Raw genomic sequence first — 21,465 nt, forward strand, 5'->3', positions numbered from 1 at the left:
ACACACTACACACATAACTACACACACTGCACACATATATACACCCCACACACACATACACTACACACACACCACCACATATACACACACAGATACACACAAACACATACCGCACACACACCACGCACACACTACACACATTACTACACACACCGCACACATATATACACACCACACACACCACACACACACCACACACACTCTACACACACACATGACACACACACCACACACACACATACACTACACACACACCATACACACCATGCATACACATACACACACACCAGAGGGTGTCCTCCCACAGGCCTGAGCCCAAAGAAACAGGGCCTAAAGCTCCCTGCAGGAAGGCCCAGGTCTGGGGAGTCAGGGCCAGGAGGGCCGGCCTCGCAGGGAATGGCCTCAAGGAGGAGCGAAATGCCAGCCCCACAGAGGTGCCCACCCCGGGCTGCAACCCTGGCTGCAGGCCAGAAGCAGGGTGCTGCAAAGAGAGGCCTCTCACCTTGATATCAGGGAACTGGCCCAGGTACGTGTCCATGGTCAGCAGCGCCTGGTCCACCAGCTTCTGGTGGTAATCTATCCAGAGCAGGTCGTTATTCTGAAAGAGCCGAGAGCACTGAGCGGGGCCCCTGGAGAGCCTTCACCTCCCGGGGGCCTGGAAGCAGAGGAGCTGAGACCTGGGGGTGGCTTCTCAGAGCCTCCGTTTCCTCCCCTGTAAAACGAGGTGACAACTCCTTCCTCCTGCCTTCACGAGCTCCCACGGGTGATGGAGAATCAAATAAGCCCAGGTCTGGTGGGGGCTTTGCCAGTCATGAGATACAGCACACAGACGAGGGCATCACAGCACGCTAGGACCAGCTGAGCGTCAGGGCTTTAGAGGAGAAGGACCCTCAGCGAGGGGCGATGACTCACAGGGATTGGGGCAGGGGGACAGCCCAGAAAGATCTCTGGGAAGGGGCAGAGGCCGCTGCCCACATGTACCTCGGCGATCTTGCTCGCCTCATCCCTGCCAGGCCAGTCGGGCTCGTACACCTCCTGCAGACACTCGTTCAGCTTCTTGGAGGCCTCGTGCATGGCTGTGGGCAGACAGAGGGTACACTGTGGCCAGGGCTGTGGGGGGCTTGGACAGGGAGCCACCCTTCCCCCACCCACCCCACCCCCAGAGGCCCAGGGGGTTTGCAACTCCTGTCCGTGCAGCACAGATCTGGCCTACTGCCTTCTTCCAGCCCTACAGACTTCAGCTCTGAGTTGGGCAGGGCCCCTCACTGCACCCGGGCCTGCAGGGGAGGGGAGGGGCCCCCAGGTCAGATCCACGGAGCCCTGTCTGCCCCTTACCTTTGACGGAGGCCAGGTAGGTACGGAGGTCCTTCTGCAGCCGGGTGCCCTCAGTCTGCAAGGGGAAAGAGGAGGACATGGTCAGGCTGGGCTGCTCGCTCCAGCCAGGCCCTGTCCTTCCTGCTACCCCCCAAGGGACAAGCCCAGGCTGCTCTCCTGACAGCTCCGTGGGTTGGCTGGCCTCCCACTTCCTATCTGATGATAAGAAGACACACCTCATCACGTCATTGGGGGATCGGAAAGATGAGCTGTGTGAAAGTGCCTGGCCAGACCTGGTACCGATGCCTGGAGGACACAGCTCTCCCCTCTGTCCACAAACACGGGCTGGGCTGTGCCCTTGGCACAGGGCAGAGGACCACAGACAAGCACCACCCTGCCCAGGGACCTGTCTCCTGGGATTAGTCCTTCGCTGCAGCCCCATGAGAAGACGCTACCTAACTACTGCCATGCTGGATGCTTCCATGTGGCAGCAAAGAGGCTATGTGGGAAGGGCTTAAGGTCAACACATAAGATGTTGTGTAATTAAAAAAATGAGGGGCGGGGCGTATGATGTGGAGAGCAAAAAAACTCTGAGAGAAATTCTTAAGTCTCACACAGAGTAAAGGACACAACCCAGGGCACCTAACTCTTATGAACATCAAAGTTTGAGATCCATTGATCTAAGCATCCGAGGAAGACACAATGAGATATCACCTCACCCCCATTAGCATGGCAATGACCAAAAAAAACAGAAACCAAGGTGTCAGAGATGATGTGGAGAAACTGAAGCCCTCATCTACTGCTGGTGGGAACGTACAATGGTGCAGCCACTGTAGAAAACAGTTTGCTGGTTCTTCAGAAAGTTGAACACAGAACTACCATGACCCAGCAATCCCAATCCTAGGTAAATACCCAGAAGAGGTGAAAGCAGGAACACAGACAGAAACCTGGACACCAACGTTCACTGTGGCACTTTTCACAGTAGCCAAAAGGTAGAAACAATCTAAATGTCGACCAACAGATGAATGGATAAACACAATGTGGTATATACACAATGGAATACTACTCAGCCATAAAGAGAAGTGACATCCTGATGCACACCACGCAGGGATGAACCTTAAAAACATCACGCTGAGTGAAATAAGTCAGTTGCAAAAGGCCAAATACTGTATGATCTCACTTCCATGAGATAAGCAAACACATAGAAACCAAAGATTATCAGTGGTTACCAGGGGTGGGAAAGAGGGGCAGAGAGGGAGTTTTTGCTTAGGGGTCACTGAGGTTATGTTAATGGTGGAACAATCTGGAAAAGGATAGTGAGCGTGGTTGCACAACTTAAAGAACGTAATCTATGTCACTGAATCATACATGCAGAAATTGTTGAATTGGCATATGTTTTGTTATGTATATTTTCACCACAATAAAAAATTTAAAAATTAAAAAGATCAGAGGAAGAAACAAAAGTACAGCCTACAAGCATCCAAACCTCTCAGGCACTCCATCGGGGGCTGATGTGGAACCTGTGGGAATGGGGAATGAGGAAAGTATATACCACTCTTGACACAGCCGCCCACAGCACAGGACAATTACATGTTTTGCTGGTTGAGATGAAGATAAAAGAATTCCTGATGTGATTCTATCGTATTCATTTGATGTCATGGAATGTTCCAGACCCAGCTTCTCTCCTTGCCTGGCATCCATCATCCCAGCCAACCAAGCCTTCTCCACTTCCTCTCCCTCCCTACCTCCACCCCAGCACCTGCCTGCGCTGTACCCCAATGAGGGATGCCGTGGTGCAGGCGGCCGTGTTCATGCGGGCCCAGGCCGTACCAGGGCCCCTTGTGCCTGCCAGACAAGGCTGTGCTGTAGCAGGCAGGCGGGCGCAGATGTGCCACATTCCCAGTCAGCCCTCCCCACTGGGACCCCCTCAGCTGCCTCCTGCAGGCCAGCACCCAGGCCAGCCGGCCCAGATGGTGTGTGTTGCCTTCCAAACTGGCCCCCGGTCCCCCAAACAGGAGTTTGAAGTCTGAGAAACTACTCTGGAGGTTTCCTGGGCTCTAATCACGCTCCTTGCAGAGCCAGTGGGCACAGGGTAAGGTTCTGGAGCCACCACCCAGTTTGGCCAGCTCCCCAGATCCAGCACTCGGGAGCCACAGGACACAACCAGTGCAGGATCAGAACCTGACGCATCCTCCGAAGTGGGCACGGGCTCAGCCAGCACCCCCCACCTCAGCTGTACCACCTGCAAAGGGCCCTGCCCGTCTCCCTCCTCAGCGTCAGCCGCACCAGACCTGGAGGACTCGGGCCCCCAACCTTCCCAGGGGGTCTCCTCCTGCATGGACCACCTTCTAGCTCCAGCTCTGTCCCTGCCCCTCTGCAATCAATGCCATGGCATCTCCACATAACACCCACTGATGCCCACTTTTAGCAAACACTGTCCTGGGTGAGACCTGGGGACAAGAAGGGACAGAGACCTGCCCCACCTCAGTGACAGGCAAGCAGCAGTGATGAGCTCAGGCACCTGCAAGCCCTGGATGCCACCAGAGAAAAGGGCTTGGCCAGCCTGGGAGGCCCTGGGAGGCTTCCAGGAGGGCCCGAGCTGGGTCTTGAGCTTCCAGGGGTGCAAGCAGGCCCTCCGGGCTTTCTCAGCACGGGACAGAAGGGAAGTGCTATCTGTGACCAGCGTTGAGAGGGCCCAGGTTGGGGGGGTGGGCGGTGCTGAAGCTGTGCAACCTGGGTCCTTGTGAAAACAGGCAACAGAAGGGCACCCTATACGCTCTCCTAGGCCCAGCCCCATAGGAAGGGGTGGGAGATCCGCATCCTTGAAGACAAAATTCCTGGTCTTTCCTGCCCCTGACTAGCGCTGGGCCCACTGTGCTTGGTGTTCACAGGTAAGGATGCAGGAGACAGCTGAGCTTCCAGAGCGTCCCATGCCAAACTAGCTCGCCTTTCCCAGGGTCCCCCACGCTCTGCAGGTTGGCTGAGGCCATGCCCACTGTAGCTCCCTGAATTCACACCCTCAAGAATAGCAGCAGCCCTCACACCCTTCCCAACCCCCACAGGTGCCCCAGGCCCCACACATCCCCACACACCATCACATCCAGAACTGCCCAGGGTAGGGGCACCCCAGGGAAGGAGTACCCCAGAGCCTCAAATGAGACCTCAGAGCTGCCTACCCTCACTACCATCCTTGGCCCCTGAAAAGCCAGCCAGCCCCCCAGCCTGGAGGCAGAGCCCCAGCTCTAGAGCTCAGCCCCTGCCCACAGCTGGGCAGAGCCACCTGGCAGCCAGCAGCAATGGCTATCTTTAGCCCAGGCCCCTGTGACAAAAGATCCAACGGCCAGGTGCTCTGGCAAGGTCCCCAACCACCATCCAAGGGCCGAAGCCCGGGGATCAGGAGTGACTGCTGCCCTAAGGTGTCTCCCCAGTCCAGACAGCCACCCTCAGGACTGGGGAGTCAGCTCCACAGTGACAACTAGAGAGAGGGCAGATCTGGACTGAAACACCCAAACCCCCACACCAGCTGAGTGGCCTTGGAAGAGTTACCTCACTCTGAGTCTCAAGTTCCTCACCTGTAAAATGAAGAGCCTATTAGCCCCACCTCAAGGACTACAAGGGTCATGTTTGTGAAACAGGTGCGAGTAATGCCAATGCCCTACAAGGCCCTCAGAGCAGCCTCAGACCAGCTGGGGGAGGGACACACCCCAGGGCTGCCAGGGGACAGAGCAGAAGCCGAAACTTTGGGTTTCTTGTTCAAACCTGTCATTTTGCAGGTAAGGAAGCTGAGGCCCAAGGGGCAAGGGCTTGCCCAGGGCCACCGAGGCAGCAGATGTCCTGCCACTACCTGGGCCTGGAAATGTCTCCTGTTACTGGCCTGCAGGACAAGCAGCCATAGTGCCCCACCCCTGCCCTGGGAGCCTCTCTGGCTAAGTCCTTCTGGCAGGCGAGGTGGACTTTCCCAGCATGCCCCCTGGCCCTTTCCCAGCATGCCCCCTGGCCCTTTCCAAGCATGCCCCCTGGCCTTTTCCCAGCATGCCCCCTGGCCCTTTCCCAGCATGCTCCCTGGGCCTTTCCCAGCACGGCTCCCAGCCCTGGCCAGTGGGCTCTCAGGGTGTACCATAGGCCCTGCCCCCAGGTTCCAGTTCAGCTGCAGAGGCTTTGGTGGGTACCTTCTGTGCTTTCTGAGGCTTCCAATATGGACAAGGAGTACCAAGAGGCCTGGTCCCACCCATCCCCTGGCCTGGGCCATCCCTGCCCTATTTCCGAGCACAGCTTAGAACCTGGCCTCACTCCCCAGCCCTGTTCCCATTCCTGTGGCCTCCTCCTCTGGCCTTGCTCCCCATCATTCACTCACTGGGGCTTGTCTGCAGAAACCCCAAAGCCAGTGGCCTAGTAATCCCTCGCTCCCTACTACCTTCCAGGGAGGGGAAATCCCAGGGTCGTCTCGCTCCCCCTTTCACTGTGCTCAGACACAGCCACAGAAGTGGCTTATTCCAGACTTAGCAGATATCTGTGGGGAAAGGTTTCAGAGGCAGCCCAGGCAGTGTATGTGCAGTCCTTTGGCTTGGAAGTCCACTCTTGTATCTAGCCACTGCCCCAAGGCTCTCACCACGAGCGAGCCTCTTTTGTCACTGGCCCCTGGTCCTGGTAATGACGCCGTTAAAGCCCCTCCCCAGGACCTGAAGCCAGACAAGCATGGGCCTCAATCCACTTCCTAGACCAACTTCTCAAGTCTCAACTGCTTTGTCTACAAAAGAGGAACGATGATACCATCTGCCTTACAGTGGTGTAGGGAGGTGTCCACAGGCCATCTACAAATGCTGGCTTTGAGCCTCCACACGGTCAGTCACAGAGGCCTCCCGCAGAGGCCACTCTCCTCGCCAGGAGCTCCTACGGCCCCCTTTGCCTTGACATCAGGCTTTCCAGAGGCTGGCCACCATCTACTGCCTGCTCCCACCACTGCCACCCCTCCTACGTGCCACCAAGGACCTAACATGCACTCCCAACCCCACCACCTCCTCTTTTCATGTTGGTGCCTCTCCTCCAGGAAGTGTTCCATGACCTCACCAGCCTGCACTGGCCCCCTTCTTGCCTCCCAACTCCATAAAGCTGGCTCTTGACATCCCCCGCCTGGCCACCACGGTTCGGTTTTCCCAAGTTCCCCAAGGCAAGGAGCCACCCACGCTCACCAGCTGCTTGTTGAAATTCTGGACACACTGTTCAAACTGCTCATCCTTAGTCTCATCTGCCTTGCCCAGCTTCTGGAGGACCTGCAGAGGCAGAGGGCGGGGGAAAGAATGTTACCTTGAGGGAGAAAATGTCAAAACTGAGCATCCAGTCACCAAACGACAGACCCCTCCCACTCCAAACCCAGGGCCTGGGGGGCCCACAGCCAGTATCATCCCAACCATCAGAAGTCTCCTGGCTGCTGCATCCCCGAGGGCAGGGCTCAGTACATCTAGTCTTGAGAGCTCTGCTCTCTATCCAAGCTCAGCCAAGAGGAGGGAGGCGCTTAGGACAGGCTCTATGTGGGACCGAAACCAGGAGGAGGGAGGCTTCCAAGACAGCATCAGGGGCAGTGGTGCCGCTCCTTGCTGATCTCACACTGCACCCATGGGGCTCCACCCCCACTCTGGCTGCTGCTGAGAGCAAGAGAAGGGGCCAGGCCGGGGCAGCCACCCCACCCCACATGACTCCATCTTCTGGGCCAAGGCTCATGAATACCAGAGAGAAAAGCAGGCAGCCCTGGCCTTAGGGGGGACCCTCCACAAAGAGGAGACAGCCAGGGAAGCCTGAGGGGCAGCTCCCAACCCAGCCATCCGACTGGATTTTCAGATGTGACCTGCTCTAGCCACCTCTTCCCACCTTCCATGGTCCAGCAGGCAATCGCTGGGCCCACCCTTCAGCACACATACACAAGCATGACACATACACACAGACTCACAGCCACATGCACTCACTCCCAACTGGAGCTCTCAGAGGTGGACTCTCCCCTCTGATGAGTCACAGCTGTCCCTTCTCAGCTGTAGTAGGGAGAAGGGGTGGAGGGCAGACGTGGGGTGGGGGGGTAAAGGCAGAGGGGGAAAGGCCGAGAAAAAAGGAAGAGCTGGACCAAGAGCCAGAGAGGAAGCCCTAGAGATGGGCTGGCCCACCAGATTCCCCAAGTCTCCCTCTCTGGGCCCTCCAGTCCCATAGCTCTATATGAGGAGAGAGAAGCAAGCAGAAAAATAGAGGTGAGGAGGGATGAGGATGACAGGGAGAGTAGAGGAGAGAAAAGACAAAAAGATGGAGGGGCTAGCAGAAAAGGAATGCTAAGGCAGAGATGGGGTGGGGTTGTAGAGACGGAGGCAGAGACAAAGGTGGAGACGCAGAGCCATCTCCCATGGGGAGCAGAAGGTACAGCAGCAAGATTGTGAGAGGTCTCTCCAGAGGAAGTGGTCAAAACTCAGCACGAGTGAGAAGGAAACAGTGGGAGGTGGGGTGGGTGGTGGGTGGGGGGTAGGTGGGCCCAGGGCAAGGGGGTACAGATGGGGCTGGGCCCAGTGCACAGCCAGCCCATGAGCAACAGGGATGCCCAGTGGCCGCTTAAGGCCGTGGATCATCACCAGCACTGCCCTCAGATACGTCCTCCCTCTGAAGCCCCTGAGGCGCGTCCAGCTCCTGTGTGAAGGCCTAGATCCTTCCCATCCATGACTCCCCTGGCAGGCCTGGCCCAGATTCACGGTGTGGCCAGCCACTTTCAGGCCCTCTTATTGTTCAGTGCATCTGGCCCTCTCTCACCAGGCACCTGCTCTGTGCCCAGCCTGGCCCAGCAGACATAAACACAGGCCCAGCCCAGAGACAGAGGGAAGCTCAGATTCGGCCTGGGAAGTCAGAGAAGACTTCCTGGGGGAGGTGGCCGCCACCCAGACAGAGGAGAGAGCTTGCAGCAACGGCGAGGAGACCAGAGAGGAGGCACACTATCAGGGGATTCTGAATTGCTCCAAGTGACTAGAGGTCATGCAGCATGTTAAGGGAGGGTGAGAGTAGTGGGAGGGGTGTGCTAGGCAGCGGAGAGGTGGCCCCACCAACAACTGTGAGTGCAGCCGTCACAGTCTGCCCGGGCAAGGGCAGCTGGCAAGGGCTGCATCCCGGACACTGGGGTGAGAGGAGGGAACCAAGTGCAGATTCAGCACTTCCCACAATCCATGCCTCCCCTCAGACCCCATTCCCCTGGCAGCCATGTCCGCTGGGTCTGTGGAAGGGCATGAAGCCTAGGAGGTTCCCTCCTGTCAAGACACCACTCCACAGCCTCCCCCACTTCCAGCTCTCCTCCACAGAGGAATGGACCACCAGAGGGAAAAGAACCTCTAGAAGTCTGTGGGAGGGGCCCACAAGCAGGCAGCAGGGGCCACTCGAAGGAGCCAGAGCCCACCAGAGGGCAGGGCAGGGCCTAGCAGGCCTTCAAGGCAGGATGAGGCCACGTTCACCTTTCCTTCTTCTCCCTAAGAAGATGGGCCCACACAGCAGAGGTCACCAGGGTGCCCAGCTGTGCACAGATATGGAATACCCGACCCCAACCCCCAAACACTGCTGTCCCTGGACAGCTGAAGCCACCAGGGAGATCCCCAGGTCCTAAGAGAGGCCAGTCCAGTGTGAGAGTAGACCGGGAGGACAAGACCCCTCCAGGCAGGGGGAAGACCCCTGAGACAAGGGCCTCCTACTCTCAGCAGCCTCTTAACCTCTCCTACCTCTCAGAGCCTCAAGTTCCTTGTCCTCAAATGAAGATAATATTAGCACCCACTTCAAGGATTACAAGGATTACATTTGTGAAACACAGAGCAATCCTTGGTCCACCATGGGTACTCAGGTAATGTCAATGCCCTAAAAGGCCTTCAGAGCAGCCTTCACACAGCCTAGTCCAGACTGACAGCAGCCCAAGACACAAGACAGAAGTCAACGTAGACACACTCTACATGGCATGCACATGTGCACAGCAAACTCCTATTGATCCTTCAAAACCTTGCTCAGGGGACACCTCTGTGAAGTTGTCCCTGATCTCTCCCCAAACCACTCTGTACAACTTAGGACCTGGGACCTACTTTCCTCATTGCTGTGTGATATGTGTGAGCGTCTGCCTCTCACCCCACCTCACCACATGACAGCCTGAGGTCAGAACGATGTCCCAGTCATCTCTGTCTCCCCAGCTCTGCACAGGGCTGGGCACAGGGCAGATGCATAGGATATTCCTGGTGGTCAGCTGGCTCATTAGAGCCATGGGCTTTCAGGGCAGCGTTGACCTTAAGCGCAACACCCTGTCTCTCAGCCTGTCTTCTCTTATGCAAAATGGAAGAATTATGGGCCTAAAGGAGCCCTGGTGGTGCAGTGGATAAGAGCTCAGCTGCTAACCAAAAGATTACCAGTTCGAATCCACCAGCCGCTCCTTGGAAACCCTCTGTGGCAGTTCTACTCTGTCCTATTGGGTTGCTATGAGTTGGAATCGACTCAACAACAACGGGTTTCATTTTTGGTTGTGAGCCTAAAGTACTTAGCAGAGTGCCTGGCACACAGAAAGCACTCCATAAGCATGAGCCATCAGAATTAGGATTCGAACCAGTATTCCACTAACATAAGGGCTGGGTCCCTTTTTAAGACTTCCCCAGCCCTGAGAAGGCAGTGAGGAGGGACTAAAAAAGAACATGCAGGGCTGAGTATCCAGGCTGTGACCTATCAGCTGTGTGACCTCAGGCTAACTGCTTAGCCTCAGTGTCCCCACCTTGGAAACAGGATAAGAGGGGTCGAGTGTCCAGCTAAAAGCACTGTGAGGGCAGAGCCACAGCAGCCCAGACCAGAGGGTAGAGGGACAGAAAAACAGTCAGTCCCTCCAGGCCCAGCACTCACTTGGTGCCTCCTTTAATATGCCCCCTCCCAACTCCTTATCCTGAAACCACAGGGTGGCCAGGCTCAGAGGAGCACCTGGTAAGTTGGGGGCAGCCTTGGCCTCAGCTAGCCGGCATGCACAGCACATACACTGGCGAGGATGTGCAGTCCAGGCCAGCCCCAGGAGCTCCCTGTGGCTGCCAGCAGGAAAACAAGCAGGCAGAGTGCCACAGGCTCCAGGCGCTGCCTGCCGGCACAGGGGACCAGGACAAAGGCACTCTATGCCTGCACTCTGGAAGAGGACTCCTGCTGCATGAAGAGGCCAGAGGGGCCTGGAGTTCCCCTCACTGCTACCTAGAGGCTGTCAGCCAAACAGGGGTCTGTCCCACCCCTAGGGGACATCACAAGCTGCTCTCTCCGGCTCCCACCAGTGTCTTCTCAGAGAGAACAGCTTATCTAGGAGACACACACATATACACACTCAGACACACACACACACACTCAGACACACACAGCTGCCTACTCGCAGACAAGAAGCCAAGACCAGGCCATGGGGCTCGGGTCCTGCATGCACTCACAGCAGTCAGCAGTGGGCCTGCTGTGCTGAGCTCTGGGCAGGATGAGATGACAGACAGGCCACAGAGGGAAGGGGCTGTGAGTATCCAGGAGGAGCCTGGCCCAGCAGGGTCAGGGGAGGCAGGACGACAAGCTGGGTTCTGAAGGGTGAGCAGGAGTTGGATGAGGAGGGGAGCCTGGTGGCACAGGACAGGATTAGCCCTGTCTGTCCAGGGTTCCGTCTAGGGGCAGTGGACAGGGAGAAGAAGCCAGGACACTCAGGCTTATCCTTCATGTATCACTTTGTAATAAATAAAGAGGAGGCTTTCTAACAACGCAGGCCGAGGACGGGCTCAAGTCCCACATCTGTCAGCACAGGAGGCAGAGGCGGGACAGGGAGGGGGCCCGCCAGGAAGCCTTATCAGCGCCACTTCAGGTCACTCCTAGCAGTTTCCTCTCACCATATCCCCCATGAGAGGCCAGATGTGAGCAGGCTGAAGTGCCTCAGAAGGTGACACGTCCAGGGCAGGGCAGAGAGAGAAGGGTCTGTCTGGGGGCAGGAGCGACAACAGTGTGTCTGCCCACTTGCAAGGCTCCAGAGCCTCCTTCTCCTGAGAAGTGCCACAGTTTGGCCTCTCGGAGCCTCAGGTGTGATGGCAGCCCCTCTCTGGGAGGATGGGGGAGATAAAGGGACCACATGAGGCCTCTTAAGAGGCTCGGGGGCTGGCAGAGAGCTTCCTGTGGCTGCAGGCGGTGGAGGAGGAAGAGCATCTTCCCCGCCTCCCATCATGCCTCCTCTCTCACAGCCCCAGAGCCCTAACGGAAGGCTCTGGAGTCAGCCCAGCTCACTACAGGTGTCAGGATGGACCAGGCAAGCCCCCAGGGAAGAGATGGCCCCCAGGGCAGACACAGCCCCCAGGGCAGGAATGCCCCCAGGGTAGACAAGGCCCCCAGGGCAGAGAAGGCCCCCAGGGCAGACACGCCCCCAGAGCAGGCGGGCAGGCCCAGGACATTTGCATCTCCCACACACGTACAGCCCCTGTGGATGCAGCTGGCCAACTCAAGAGGCACTAAACATCCCACCCCAGCCAGTCTTGTTTGAACCAAGAGTTGTTACCACTTGGAGTCCTGGCACTTTACAGATGACACAAGGTAAGTGTCTTTACCTGCATGTGGCAGGAGGCAGGTGAGCCACAGGTAAATCAGGACCCTGAGCCTAAGATCATGTAGTGAGGAGTGCCTGCTCTGAGCCGCCCCACAGTCAGGAAGGGCAGCCAGGGTGTGCTCACCCACCTGACGCTGAGCTCAGGGCAATCCCCTCCTGGGGGCATCTGTGAGGGCACACACCTACACATCGGCACTGCGTAGGGCAGGGATAAGCACTTTCCAGAACCCAGGGCCAGTCTTGTTGGACGCCACCCTTCAGAAAGAGCCAGGCCCAGGGCCCAGGGCAGAGCTCCGAGGGAAGAGGGGCCAGGTGGGCATGGGCCCAGGATGGATGTGAGAGGCACTAGGAAAACCAACTGGTCCAAACCTACCCCCGCCCCCAATCCCAGGCCTGATTCCAGCACTAGCTTCATTTCTTTGGGCCCCAAAAAACGGCCTCTAACCAAAATGGAAATGCCTTTGTTCACAAAGACTGATGTCCCAAGAGGCTAGGGGAAGGCGGGGAGCTGCGCAGGGCCACACAGGAGGTAAAGGACAAGAGGTCTGGGAGCCCACCTCCCATAGCCACCCCCCTAAGCTTGAGCTTACTGACCACACAGACCCACGTTCCCAGTTACCAGGGACAGCGAGAGGCACTGGGGGCTTCTCTACCAGGGCACAAGTGCAGGCCACGGCTCTGCCCTGGGCCGCAGGACCCACCCTCCCTCCACTCAGCTCAGTGCCCAGCACCCACACCACCATACCCCTCACACAGACCCTGGCCTGAACCCAGAGGGCCCCATCCAGCTCATCCCCCTCAGGGGCACCCACCTCCAGAGACTGAGACCCCAGACAGCACATCTCACCTTAATCTTCCTCAGCATCTCCCCAGCACCTGCCCAGTGGCTCAGGAAGGGTCAGAAGCAGTGAAGCACGGAAGGCCGGCTGGGCGTCGCCACCCCACCTCTTCCTCCCCAGCAGAGCCTGCAGCTGGGGCAGACAGGATGCACGCCCTAGCACCCTCGCCCTGAGCTCCCCAGGTGGGCGGGGGCAGACAGACAGGCAGAAGCCACCGTGAGACACTCAGCCAGGCTTTCCTATGGACCAGGCAGCTGGCCCTGTTCTTGGGGAGACAGCCCAAGAGGTCACAGCGAGGAGGGGGAGCCCGGAGTCCAGCCCCAGGCAGCTGCTCACAGACACAGCCCTGGCTCCCCAGGCCCTCTCTGCCGGCCTGCCCTGCGTCTCTGGCTGGCCCCTGACTGACTGACTGGGTTCTCTTCAGTGAAGCCCTCCTTGCCACCTACCACCCTCTCTCCCAGGGCTGAGAGAGTTGCGGCTGACAGCAGACAGCCTCCCTGCTCCTGTCCTGACGCTCAAGGGCTCTGGGCTGCCTCAGGCTTGCAGTCCTTGCCCAGGCACAGAGAGGAGAGGGGACTAGCCTTGGCCTGGCCCCACCACTGAGCTCCAGAGACCTGCAGCCACCACTGGAGGCAAGCAGACAGGTGGAGGTTCTGGTGACAGTGGAAGTCTCGAGGACCCCACACCGGGAGGCAAGCCTACACCAAGGCCAGGGTCCGTGTGGGCAGGCAGAGGAAGGGGTTAGAGGCCTGCCCACCTTCCAGTCCCGCCCAGCGGCCTCCCACTGTCTGGACCACATGGGGAAGGTGGTGCCATCGATGCACAAGGGAAGTCTGGAATCACAGGGGATAGAAGGGGACTCTAGCCTGGGACAGTCCTGCAGGCACTTGGTGTGGGTCCAGACTCCCCCCAGCCTCTCCACCCCTCCTCCAGGCTCCTCTTTCACATGCCAGCTGCCCCTGCTCCCCTGCCCTCCCCTCACCCCTCCCCCCACCGAAAGCAGCAGCCTTCTCTCCTGGCTGCTGCTGCCACCCTCCCTGCCCTGGGGATGAGGGGCTGCTCCCTCTGTGAGATCTCCCACCCTAAGCCATCCCAGCCTCCTCCACAAAGCCACATGGAGGGTCCGGGTGGCCTCCAATGTGCTAAGCACTGAGCAGTCAGAGCCACAGCAACCCAGGCCAGAGAAGAGGGACAGGAGAAAAGTCAGTCCCTCCAGGCCCAGCACTCACTCAATGCCGCATTTAATAAGCCTCCTCCCAACTCCTTATTTTGAAACCATAAACCTCAAAAACAGCTGAAAGAATAACGACAAATTGCCACATACCTTGCAAGGGTATACACCAGTTGTTACCACTTGCCATATTTGCTTTATGTCTTTATCTATAAACAATTTGGTATGTTGGTTGGTTGGAGTGCCCAACCACTGGAAAACAAGTTGTAGACATCATGACCCTTTACCCCAAAATACTTTACCGCTAAATACTTCAGCATTTCCCCTAAGAACAAGAACATTCTACTAAATACCAGTAATACTTAATATTTGATAATATTATCTAACATACAATGCATATTCAAATATCCCTAGTTGTCCCCAAAATGTCCCTTATGTCTGGGTTGGCCGTTTTTAATCTAGGATCCACTCATGATTTGCACATTGCTTTTGTTTGTTGTGTCTCTTGTCTCCTTTAATCCAGAATACTCCCTGCCCCTAAACTTATTTTTGTATTTTTTAATTAATTTATTTTTGGTCTTTCATGATAAACTGATATTTTTTTAAAATGCAAACCAGTCGCTTGGAGAATGTCACACATTCTGAATTCGTCTGATTCACAATTTCCTTGTGATTAAATTCAGGTTAAACATTATTTTTGCAAGAATGCTATATAGGGTGTGTTGAATTCTTCCAACTGCATGACAACGGAGGGATCTGAGGTCCTTTCGTCCCATTACTGGTTGATCTCTTGGTCAGACAAGTGTGTGCAGATCTCTGCTGTAATGTTTTTCTTGGTGATTACTTTGTCAGTGTTACCACTGTGTGAATGCCCAACAACTTCTCACCAGTACTTTTAGCCAGTTGCCATGGAGTCAGCTCCAACTCAAGGCAACCCCACGTGTGTCAGAGTAGAACTGTACTCCATGTGGTTTCCAATAGCTGATTTTTCCAAAGTAGATCCCCAGGCCTTTCTTCTGAAGTGCCTCTGGGTGGACTGGAACCACCAACCTCTCAAGCATGTTAAACCATTTGCACCACCCAGGAACTCGCCAGTGCTTTTAGCATCCATTAATACTTTGCTACCCACAGATGACCAGGCCCATGGTCATCTGGGAGCCTGGTAGAAATAAAGAACTTCTGGCTCTGCTCCAGGCCTGCTGAATCAGACACTTGAATCAGACTTTGCATCTGAACAAGGCCCCAGGTCCTCTGTACGCACACGAAGATCTGAGACGCTCCTCTGTAGTCTCTGCTGGACCAACTGCTCCACCAAAACCCCAAAAAAACAAACCCACTGCTGTCGAGTCAATTCCAACTCATAGCAACCCTACAGGCAGAGCAGAACTGTCCCACAGGGTTTCCGAGGAGCAGCTGGTGGATTTGAACTGCCAACCTTTTGGTTAGCAGCCTGAGCTCTTAACCACTGTGCCACCAGGGCTCAGGACTTATTAAACCGTGACCTCTCTAGTTCTCTCATTTCCTCTCCATTTCCTGGCACTCTTCTATAAAGAAAAGGGGAGTTGGTGGCACAGTGGTTAAAGCAACGGACTGCTAACTGAAAGGTCGGCAGTTCAAAACCACCATTGGCGCCGCAGGAGAAAGATTCGGTCTGCTTCCGCAAAGATTTACAGCCTAGGAAACCCTATGGGGTCGCTATGAGTCAGAATCAACTGGACGCCAGTGGGTTTTTTTCCTTCTACAAAGAAGAGCTCTCCTCAGTCCCGCCTTTTGGGGAAAAGGGATCACCATGGACTCATGGCTCCATTTTTATTCAGTGGGTTATAATCTGTTACCACCATTCTTTTTGCTGCTCAAATTGTCCCACGTTTGGCCAGTGAGAGCCTTCTGACATATCCCTAGTAGTTTGTGACCACTTCCTTGCTTTCTGCACAGCAAGACACTCCAGGTAGGTCCACACTTTCCCTGCCCCAACCCGAGAAAGCCTCATCCCTCCCACAGGGCCAGGCTGGCCACACACAGGCTCGGCCTTAGGCAAAGCATGATAACGTTTTAAGAAAGAAATCTTGAAATTCTGGCCTTGGGCAAGAGCCAGGGACAGCATTCCACCCTGAGGGGGCGAGAATCAGCTGAGCTCTCAGGCTACCCCTGCAGAGCCAGCTTAGCCACCTTCCCTACTGCGCGCACCCATGGCTCTCACACACACACACGCGCACACACACACGCACACACCCACGGGCACACACACGCACACAGCGTGCGCACACAGGTGTCACTGGCACGCACACTCACCCTGTGGTCGTGTGGCCTCCACTGACACACACATGTATCTATGCACACGCTGACACATCCTCGCTGACTTGCCTCAGAAAACCAGAAACTCCCTGCCCACTGCCCTTCAGTCACCTTCCCCAGAAGAAGCCGCAGGAGCCAGGGAAGAGGCAGAGTGGAGGCCAGAGAGAGATGGTGAAGAGGCCAGAGGAAGGAGGAGCTGGAGAGCGAGCCACAGGGAGAGACAGAAACCGAGGAAGAGAACCAACAGAGCCCCGGCCAGCAGGCTACGCTCCACAGGGGAGAGGGGGGCCTCCCTACTGTGGCTTCCTCTCCCTGCCCAACACACACACTCACACTCACACACATACACACGCACACACACTCTCTCTCATGTACACACACACATACACACACGCACACATTCATACAGTCTCACAGATACACACACACTCATACATACACGCACACATTCATACACTCTCGTATACACACACACACACACTCACATACACAGACACACACATATACACACACATGCACACATTCATACACTCTCACATACACATACTCTCTCACACACACACACACACACACACACACACACACACACACACACACACACACTCAAGGCCGCCCCAGGAGACGCCCCCTCCCCTGGTCCCTGTCTCTTCTTCCTCAGGACCTCCATCTCCCCAGGCTGACTGTGAGGCAGTGGCAGGACCAGCTGGCTCGGGGGAGGGAGGGGGCCGGCAACCAACATGCCTTCCTCCTCAAGGGAGATGCTGTACTTGACTCACAAACCCAACAGAATTCCCTCTCTCAGCTACACGCCCACTGTGAAGTCAGGGTTGCTCTAGTGAATGCCACCAGCTATGCCAATTGTGCAGGGAGACTAAGATCACCCACTCCTCATGCAAAATTGTGTGGTGGATAACAAATCCCACTCCACACACCACCTGCATCCTGTGGAGATCTCAGCTTCCTTCCCTGTTCAGTTCAGACCCAAGCTGACCACACAGCCCTTCCCTAGCCAACCGAGGATAGATTAACAGGTACTACCCCCCCCTTCAGACCAGCCAGCCCAAAATCTGCGGTTGTCCTCTACTTGCTCAGGGTACCAGCCACAGCCCAGGTGTCCACCTGCCTCCCTCCACTTTAGGCCAGCAAACTCCTCCTTCTCCTTTGGGCCTGAGCTCATGGGAGACACGGTACCTACCGTAACAACTTTAATATAACAGAAATGGATACAAACAGACACATGGGTGAAGTCTAGAGGGGTCACAGCGCAGAGTCTCCGTGTCTGTAAGAAAGACATGCTGCCCTCTCCGGTGCACGGTCCCCACTAGGAAGCTCCATCCAAGCCTTAGGGCTCAGGGCTCTGTTCTCCCATTTTACAGATGAAGAAACTGAGGTTCAGAGAGGTCACTCGGCTAATGAGTGGCAGAGCCAGAACCCCAAACCAGACTGTTTCCAAAGCCCAAATTCAACTTGTGATTTTCAAACTGGAGTAACAGGCAGCAGGCCTGGGTTTACTGCAGAAGACTCGCCCTGCATTTCGCTGTGTTCCGAAGATTTAACTGGAAAATAAAACATTTCTGTAATAAAACTACCACAGATTGTGGATAGAAACGCAAAGTGTGTAGGATTTTTGCAATGAAATACAAAACTAGAAAAGCATGTCCAGGGTCCTCCTCCCAGAAAGCTCCCAGCCTCAGCCCCACTGCCTACCCACCCAGTCAGTCTGCAAGGAGGCCTGGCAAGCTGACGCAAACAAGTCTTCCTGTTGTAGAAGTCCCTGACCCCTGACCCAGTCCCCAAAACTGACTGTACTTTTCCATGGGTCCCTGAGGAAGCCACTGGCCTCTTGGGAAAGCCTGTCACTCTGAAATGACCAGCTCCTTCCACTTTGAATGATATTCCCTTTCGCTTATGAAATACTGGCCAGGGTAGAGAGTAGTGTCTTTGTTTTTCTTTTTTCTGCCTCACCAGTATTTCGTAAGCTATGAGTTGGAACCGACTTGACAGCATCTAACAACAACTGGCTAAATAAAAAGTTGGCCACCTATATCAGCCCCAAAACAATGGCTTGAAGTGTGACTAGCTGGTTGAATCCAAGCTACAGAGAGCCCCAACTGGCCTGCGGACCAGCCTGGCCCTGGGAGCCCTTTCTGCCCAGACCACCCACTGCTGGGACTGGAAGCCTAACCCCAGCCTGAGAAAAGCCCCGGCCCCCTCTTCCAGGTGGAAGGAAAGCCTCAGCCCCAGGTAAAGAGTTTCCAGTGGGCTCCCAGGCCAGGAAGCCCTACCTGCCCCCTCTGCGATGTCCTTCTCTCTTCTCTCCCAGGTGCCCAGGGGTGGATTACTCAACAAGCAAGGTAAGCACGGGCTCACTTGTGCTTACTTACTAATCTGTAGTGAACAATTTCACACGGGTTTCACCACGTCGAAAATGTGACATTGTTCACTACAAATTAGTTAAGTAAGCACAAGTAAGCCCGTGCTTACCTTGCTTACTGGGTCATCCGTCCATCAGGGATTGTAAATTGGAAGAGAGGCTTTGATTCCGTAGGAAGGTGCTGTAGGGTTGGGAGAGAGACAGATGCCAGCCATACCTAGAAGCAGAATCTTTGATGTGGTGAAAAAAATGTGAAACTGCTCACTACAGATGATCTGGTAAGCAAGGTGCTTCCCTTGCTTATTGGATAATCCGCCCCTGCAAGTGCCTAAAATTCCAGTCCGGTTCAGTAGATAAGCCTGTGGCTGGCAGCCAGGATGGGGAGGCCAGACAGCCCAGAACCAGGAGCACAGTGGAGGAGAAGCAGGGGTAGAAATGAAGGAGGAGGGTATGTGGGCCCAGCTCAGGGGGGCCGGTTGGGCTGGCAGGGAGAGGACAGAGAGGATAGAGCAGCTGCAGCCGCACATCCTTGATTGCCCACCTTGCCTCTAAAGCTTTACAAGTGTCCTCAAAACCCAATGAGGAGAGCGAGGCAGTCCACAGGTGAGGAAGCTGAGGCTCAAACCTCACAGCTAAGGAAGCAGGGAGCTAGAATTTGATTTGGGTCTACCCGGTCCCAAGCCCATGGCTCTGAGTGGCCATCTGGCCACCTTCCTCAGGGGCTTCCAGAGGTATTGGGCGGGGCGGGGCACGAAAAAGGTGTGAAGGCTACAGGGAGAGATTTGGGGGAAGGCTTCTGGAAGGGCCAGGACCACCAGACCCAGGCTGGCGTCCCCAATCCACAATCAGACACCCACCCACTATCCATACCTCCACTCGCCCCTCCACCCCACCCAGCCTACACTTCAAAGGGCGACAGGAGCCTTCCAGCAGCCTCTCACCTAGGCCTAAGCTGCTCCGTCCTTGGTGCCCCCACCCCCTTGACTTCATGCTCACACCCAGGCCCTCCACAGCCAGGAGGCCCACCTCTACCAGCTGGACTCAGACCCCTGGGCTGGGAGGACTGGAGGTGGGGGATCTGGCTCATCGTTACCCCCCAGGCTTGGCACATTGTGGGTGAGCTGACCAAACTCCCTGAACACTCAGGCACCCAGCAAGAGGGCACCAAGGCCCCAGATCATGCCACAGGGCAGCGGGCAAACCAGGATGGCCCAGCCCAGCTCCCAAGCGGTGCTCCTTCCCTGCCCTGCCCACTCATCTCGCGACGGGCACTCAGTGACACAGCAGATGTAGCCTAAGCGCCGCCGTAGGCCAGACCCTGCTCCCTGCCCTCAAGCAGCCATGTGCGTGGTGATGTCAGTCTCTGAACAAAAAAGACAGCAGGGCACAGGAGGGGGGAGAAGAGACCTGATGAAGAAGCAAGACATGGGCCACCTGGAGGAGAGACGGTGTAGCAGGTGCAAAGGCCCTGAGATGCATACAAGCTGAGGTATCCACAGAACAGCAAGGAGGCCAGTGTGGCTGAAGAGAGGGCTAGAGGGTGGGTGCAGGAGGAGAGTGCCCTGAAACACCACATGCCAGGTTCTGTGCTGAGCCCTTGGCATGAGGAATCAATTGATGCCCTCAGTAACCTCACCAGGGAAACACTATTATCATCCGCACTTTGCAGATGAGGAAACTGAGGCACTGATTAAGACACTCTCGGGGTCATACAGCCAGCAGGTGGGGTGGCCAGGATCCAAACCCCAGGTCTGACTCCAGAGTCTAGTGCTTTAACCACTAGGCTAGACTGCCTGGCAGCCAGGGCCAGACCAGCCCCTGCAGGACTCAGGCTTTTAAAATTCAACATGGATGGAAAGTCCCTGCGTGTGCAAATGGTTAATGTGCTCAGCTGCTAACCAAAGGTTGGAGGTTCAAGCCTACCCAGAGGCATCTCAGAAGAAAGGCCTGGCAATCTACTTCCCAAATGCCATTGAAAATCCTTCAGAGCACAGTCCTACTCTGGCACACGGGGGATTGCGCGAGTTGGAATCAATCTGATGGTAACTGGGAAATGCATGGGGTAGAAAGCACTGGAGAGCTGTGAGTGGAGTTTTGATCTTAGAGTTTTAAAAGATGAGGACAACCCTTCAAACTTGGAACTGAAATCACTCCCGGAGATGACATTAACCATACAATAGACAGGCCTATAAAATAAACAATAACACCCGTGAGGAAAGTACACCTCAGAACAATCAACTCTATGAGACCTAAAGGGCAGCATTTGCCCAAATGCAAAGGTCAAAAGGACGGCAGGGGCAGGACAGCTGGGCAAATGGATATGGGGAACCAGGAAGGAAGCGGGGAGAGTGCTGACACATTTAGGGGTTGCAACCAATGTCATAAAATAAGCTGTGTAAACTGTTGAATGGGAAATTAATTTGCTCTGTAAACTTTCACCTAAACAATAACATGTTCAAAAAAAAAAAAATGAGGACAGACTGCAGGAGCAAGGATGGGGCAGGGAGTGTGTAGCAGGTGACCGCAGGGACCCAGGTGAGAGGTGCTGGTGGCTTGGGCTGGGGTGGAAGCAAAAGGAATGGTGAGAAGTGGTCACACATGGGGTGACAGAGGGGCGTGAAGGGACCCCAGGATTAGAGCAACTAGAGGGAAGGAGCTGCCACCACCCAAGATGGGGGGCCTGTGGGAGAGTAACAGGGTCACGCTGAGTCTGGGCTGTCCTTAGACATCTATGGGAGATGTCAGGAGGCAGATGAGACGCTTGGGCAGGAAGACCCCATCGTTGGGGCCCCTGCCATGCCCCAGCCCCACCACACCTGCAGTCCCTCCACTCCCAGTGACCAGCTCTGGGTGTTGACAGCTCAGGGCTTCTAGGCTGGAGGGCTGGCTAAGG

General features: G+C 55.7%; 1 protein-coding gene across 4 annotated transcripts in view; it reads right to left on the reverse strand.

Moving 5' to 3' along the window:
* The window catches only part of BIN1 (bridging integrator 1), a 58,485-nt gene that overhangs the window by 22,281 nt on the left and 14,739 nt on the right, over positions 1-21,465 (reverse strand). For all 4 annotated transcript variants that reach the window (XM_023741353.1, XM_004387029.2, XM_023741354.1 and 1 more), the window contains exons 2-5: positions 6,504-6,584; positions 1,336-1,390; positions 982-1,076; positions 503-598 (exon numbers count right to left, since the gene is read on the reverse strand). In XM_023741353.1, coding sequence (XP_023597121.1) covers positions 503-598; positions 982-1,076; positions 1,336-1,390; positions 6,504-6,584 — 327 coding nt within the window. The remainder of the gene's footprint in view (positions 1-502; positions 599-981; positions 1,077-1,335; positions 1,391-6,503; positions 6,585-21,465) is intronic.

Source organism: Trichechus manatus, unplaced genomic scaffold (assembly GCF_000243295.1).
Source record: "Trichechus manatus latirostris isolate Lorelei unplaced genomic scaffold, TriManLat1.0 scaffold00179, whole genome shotgun sequence".
Taxonomy (NCBI): Eukaryota; Metazoa; Chordata; class Mammalia; order Sirenia; family Trichechidae; genus Trichechus; species Trichechus manatus.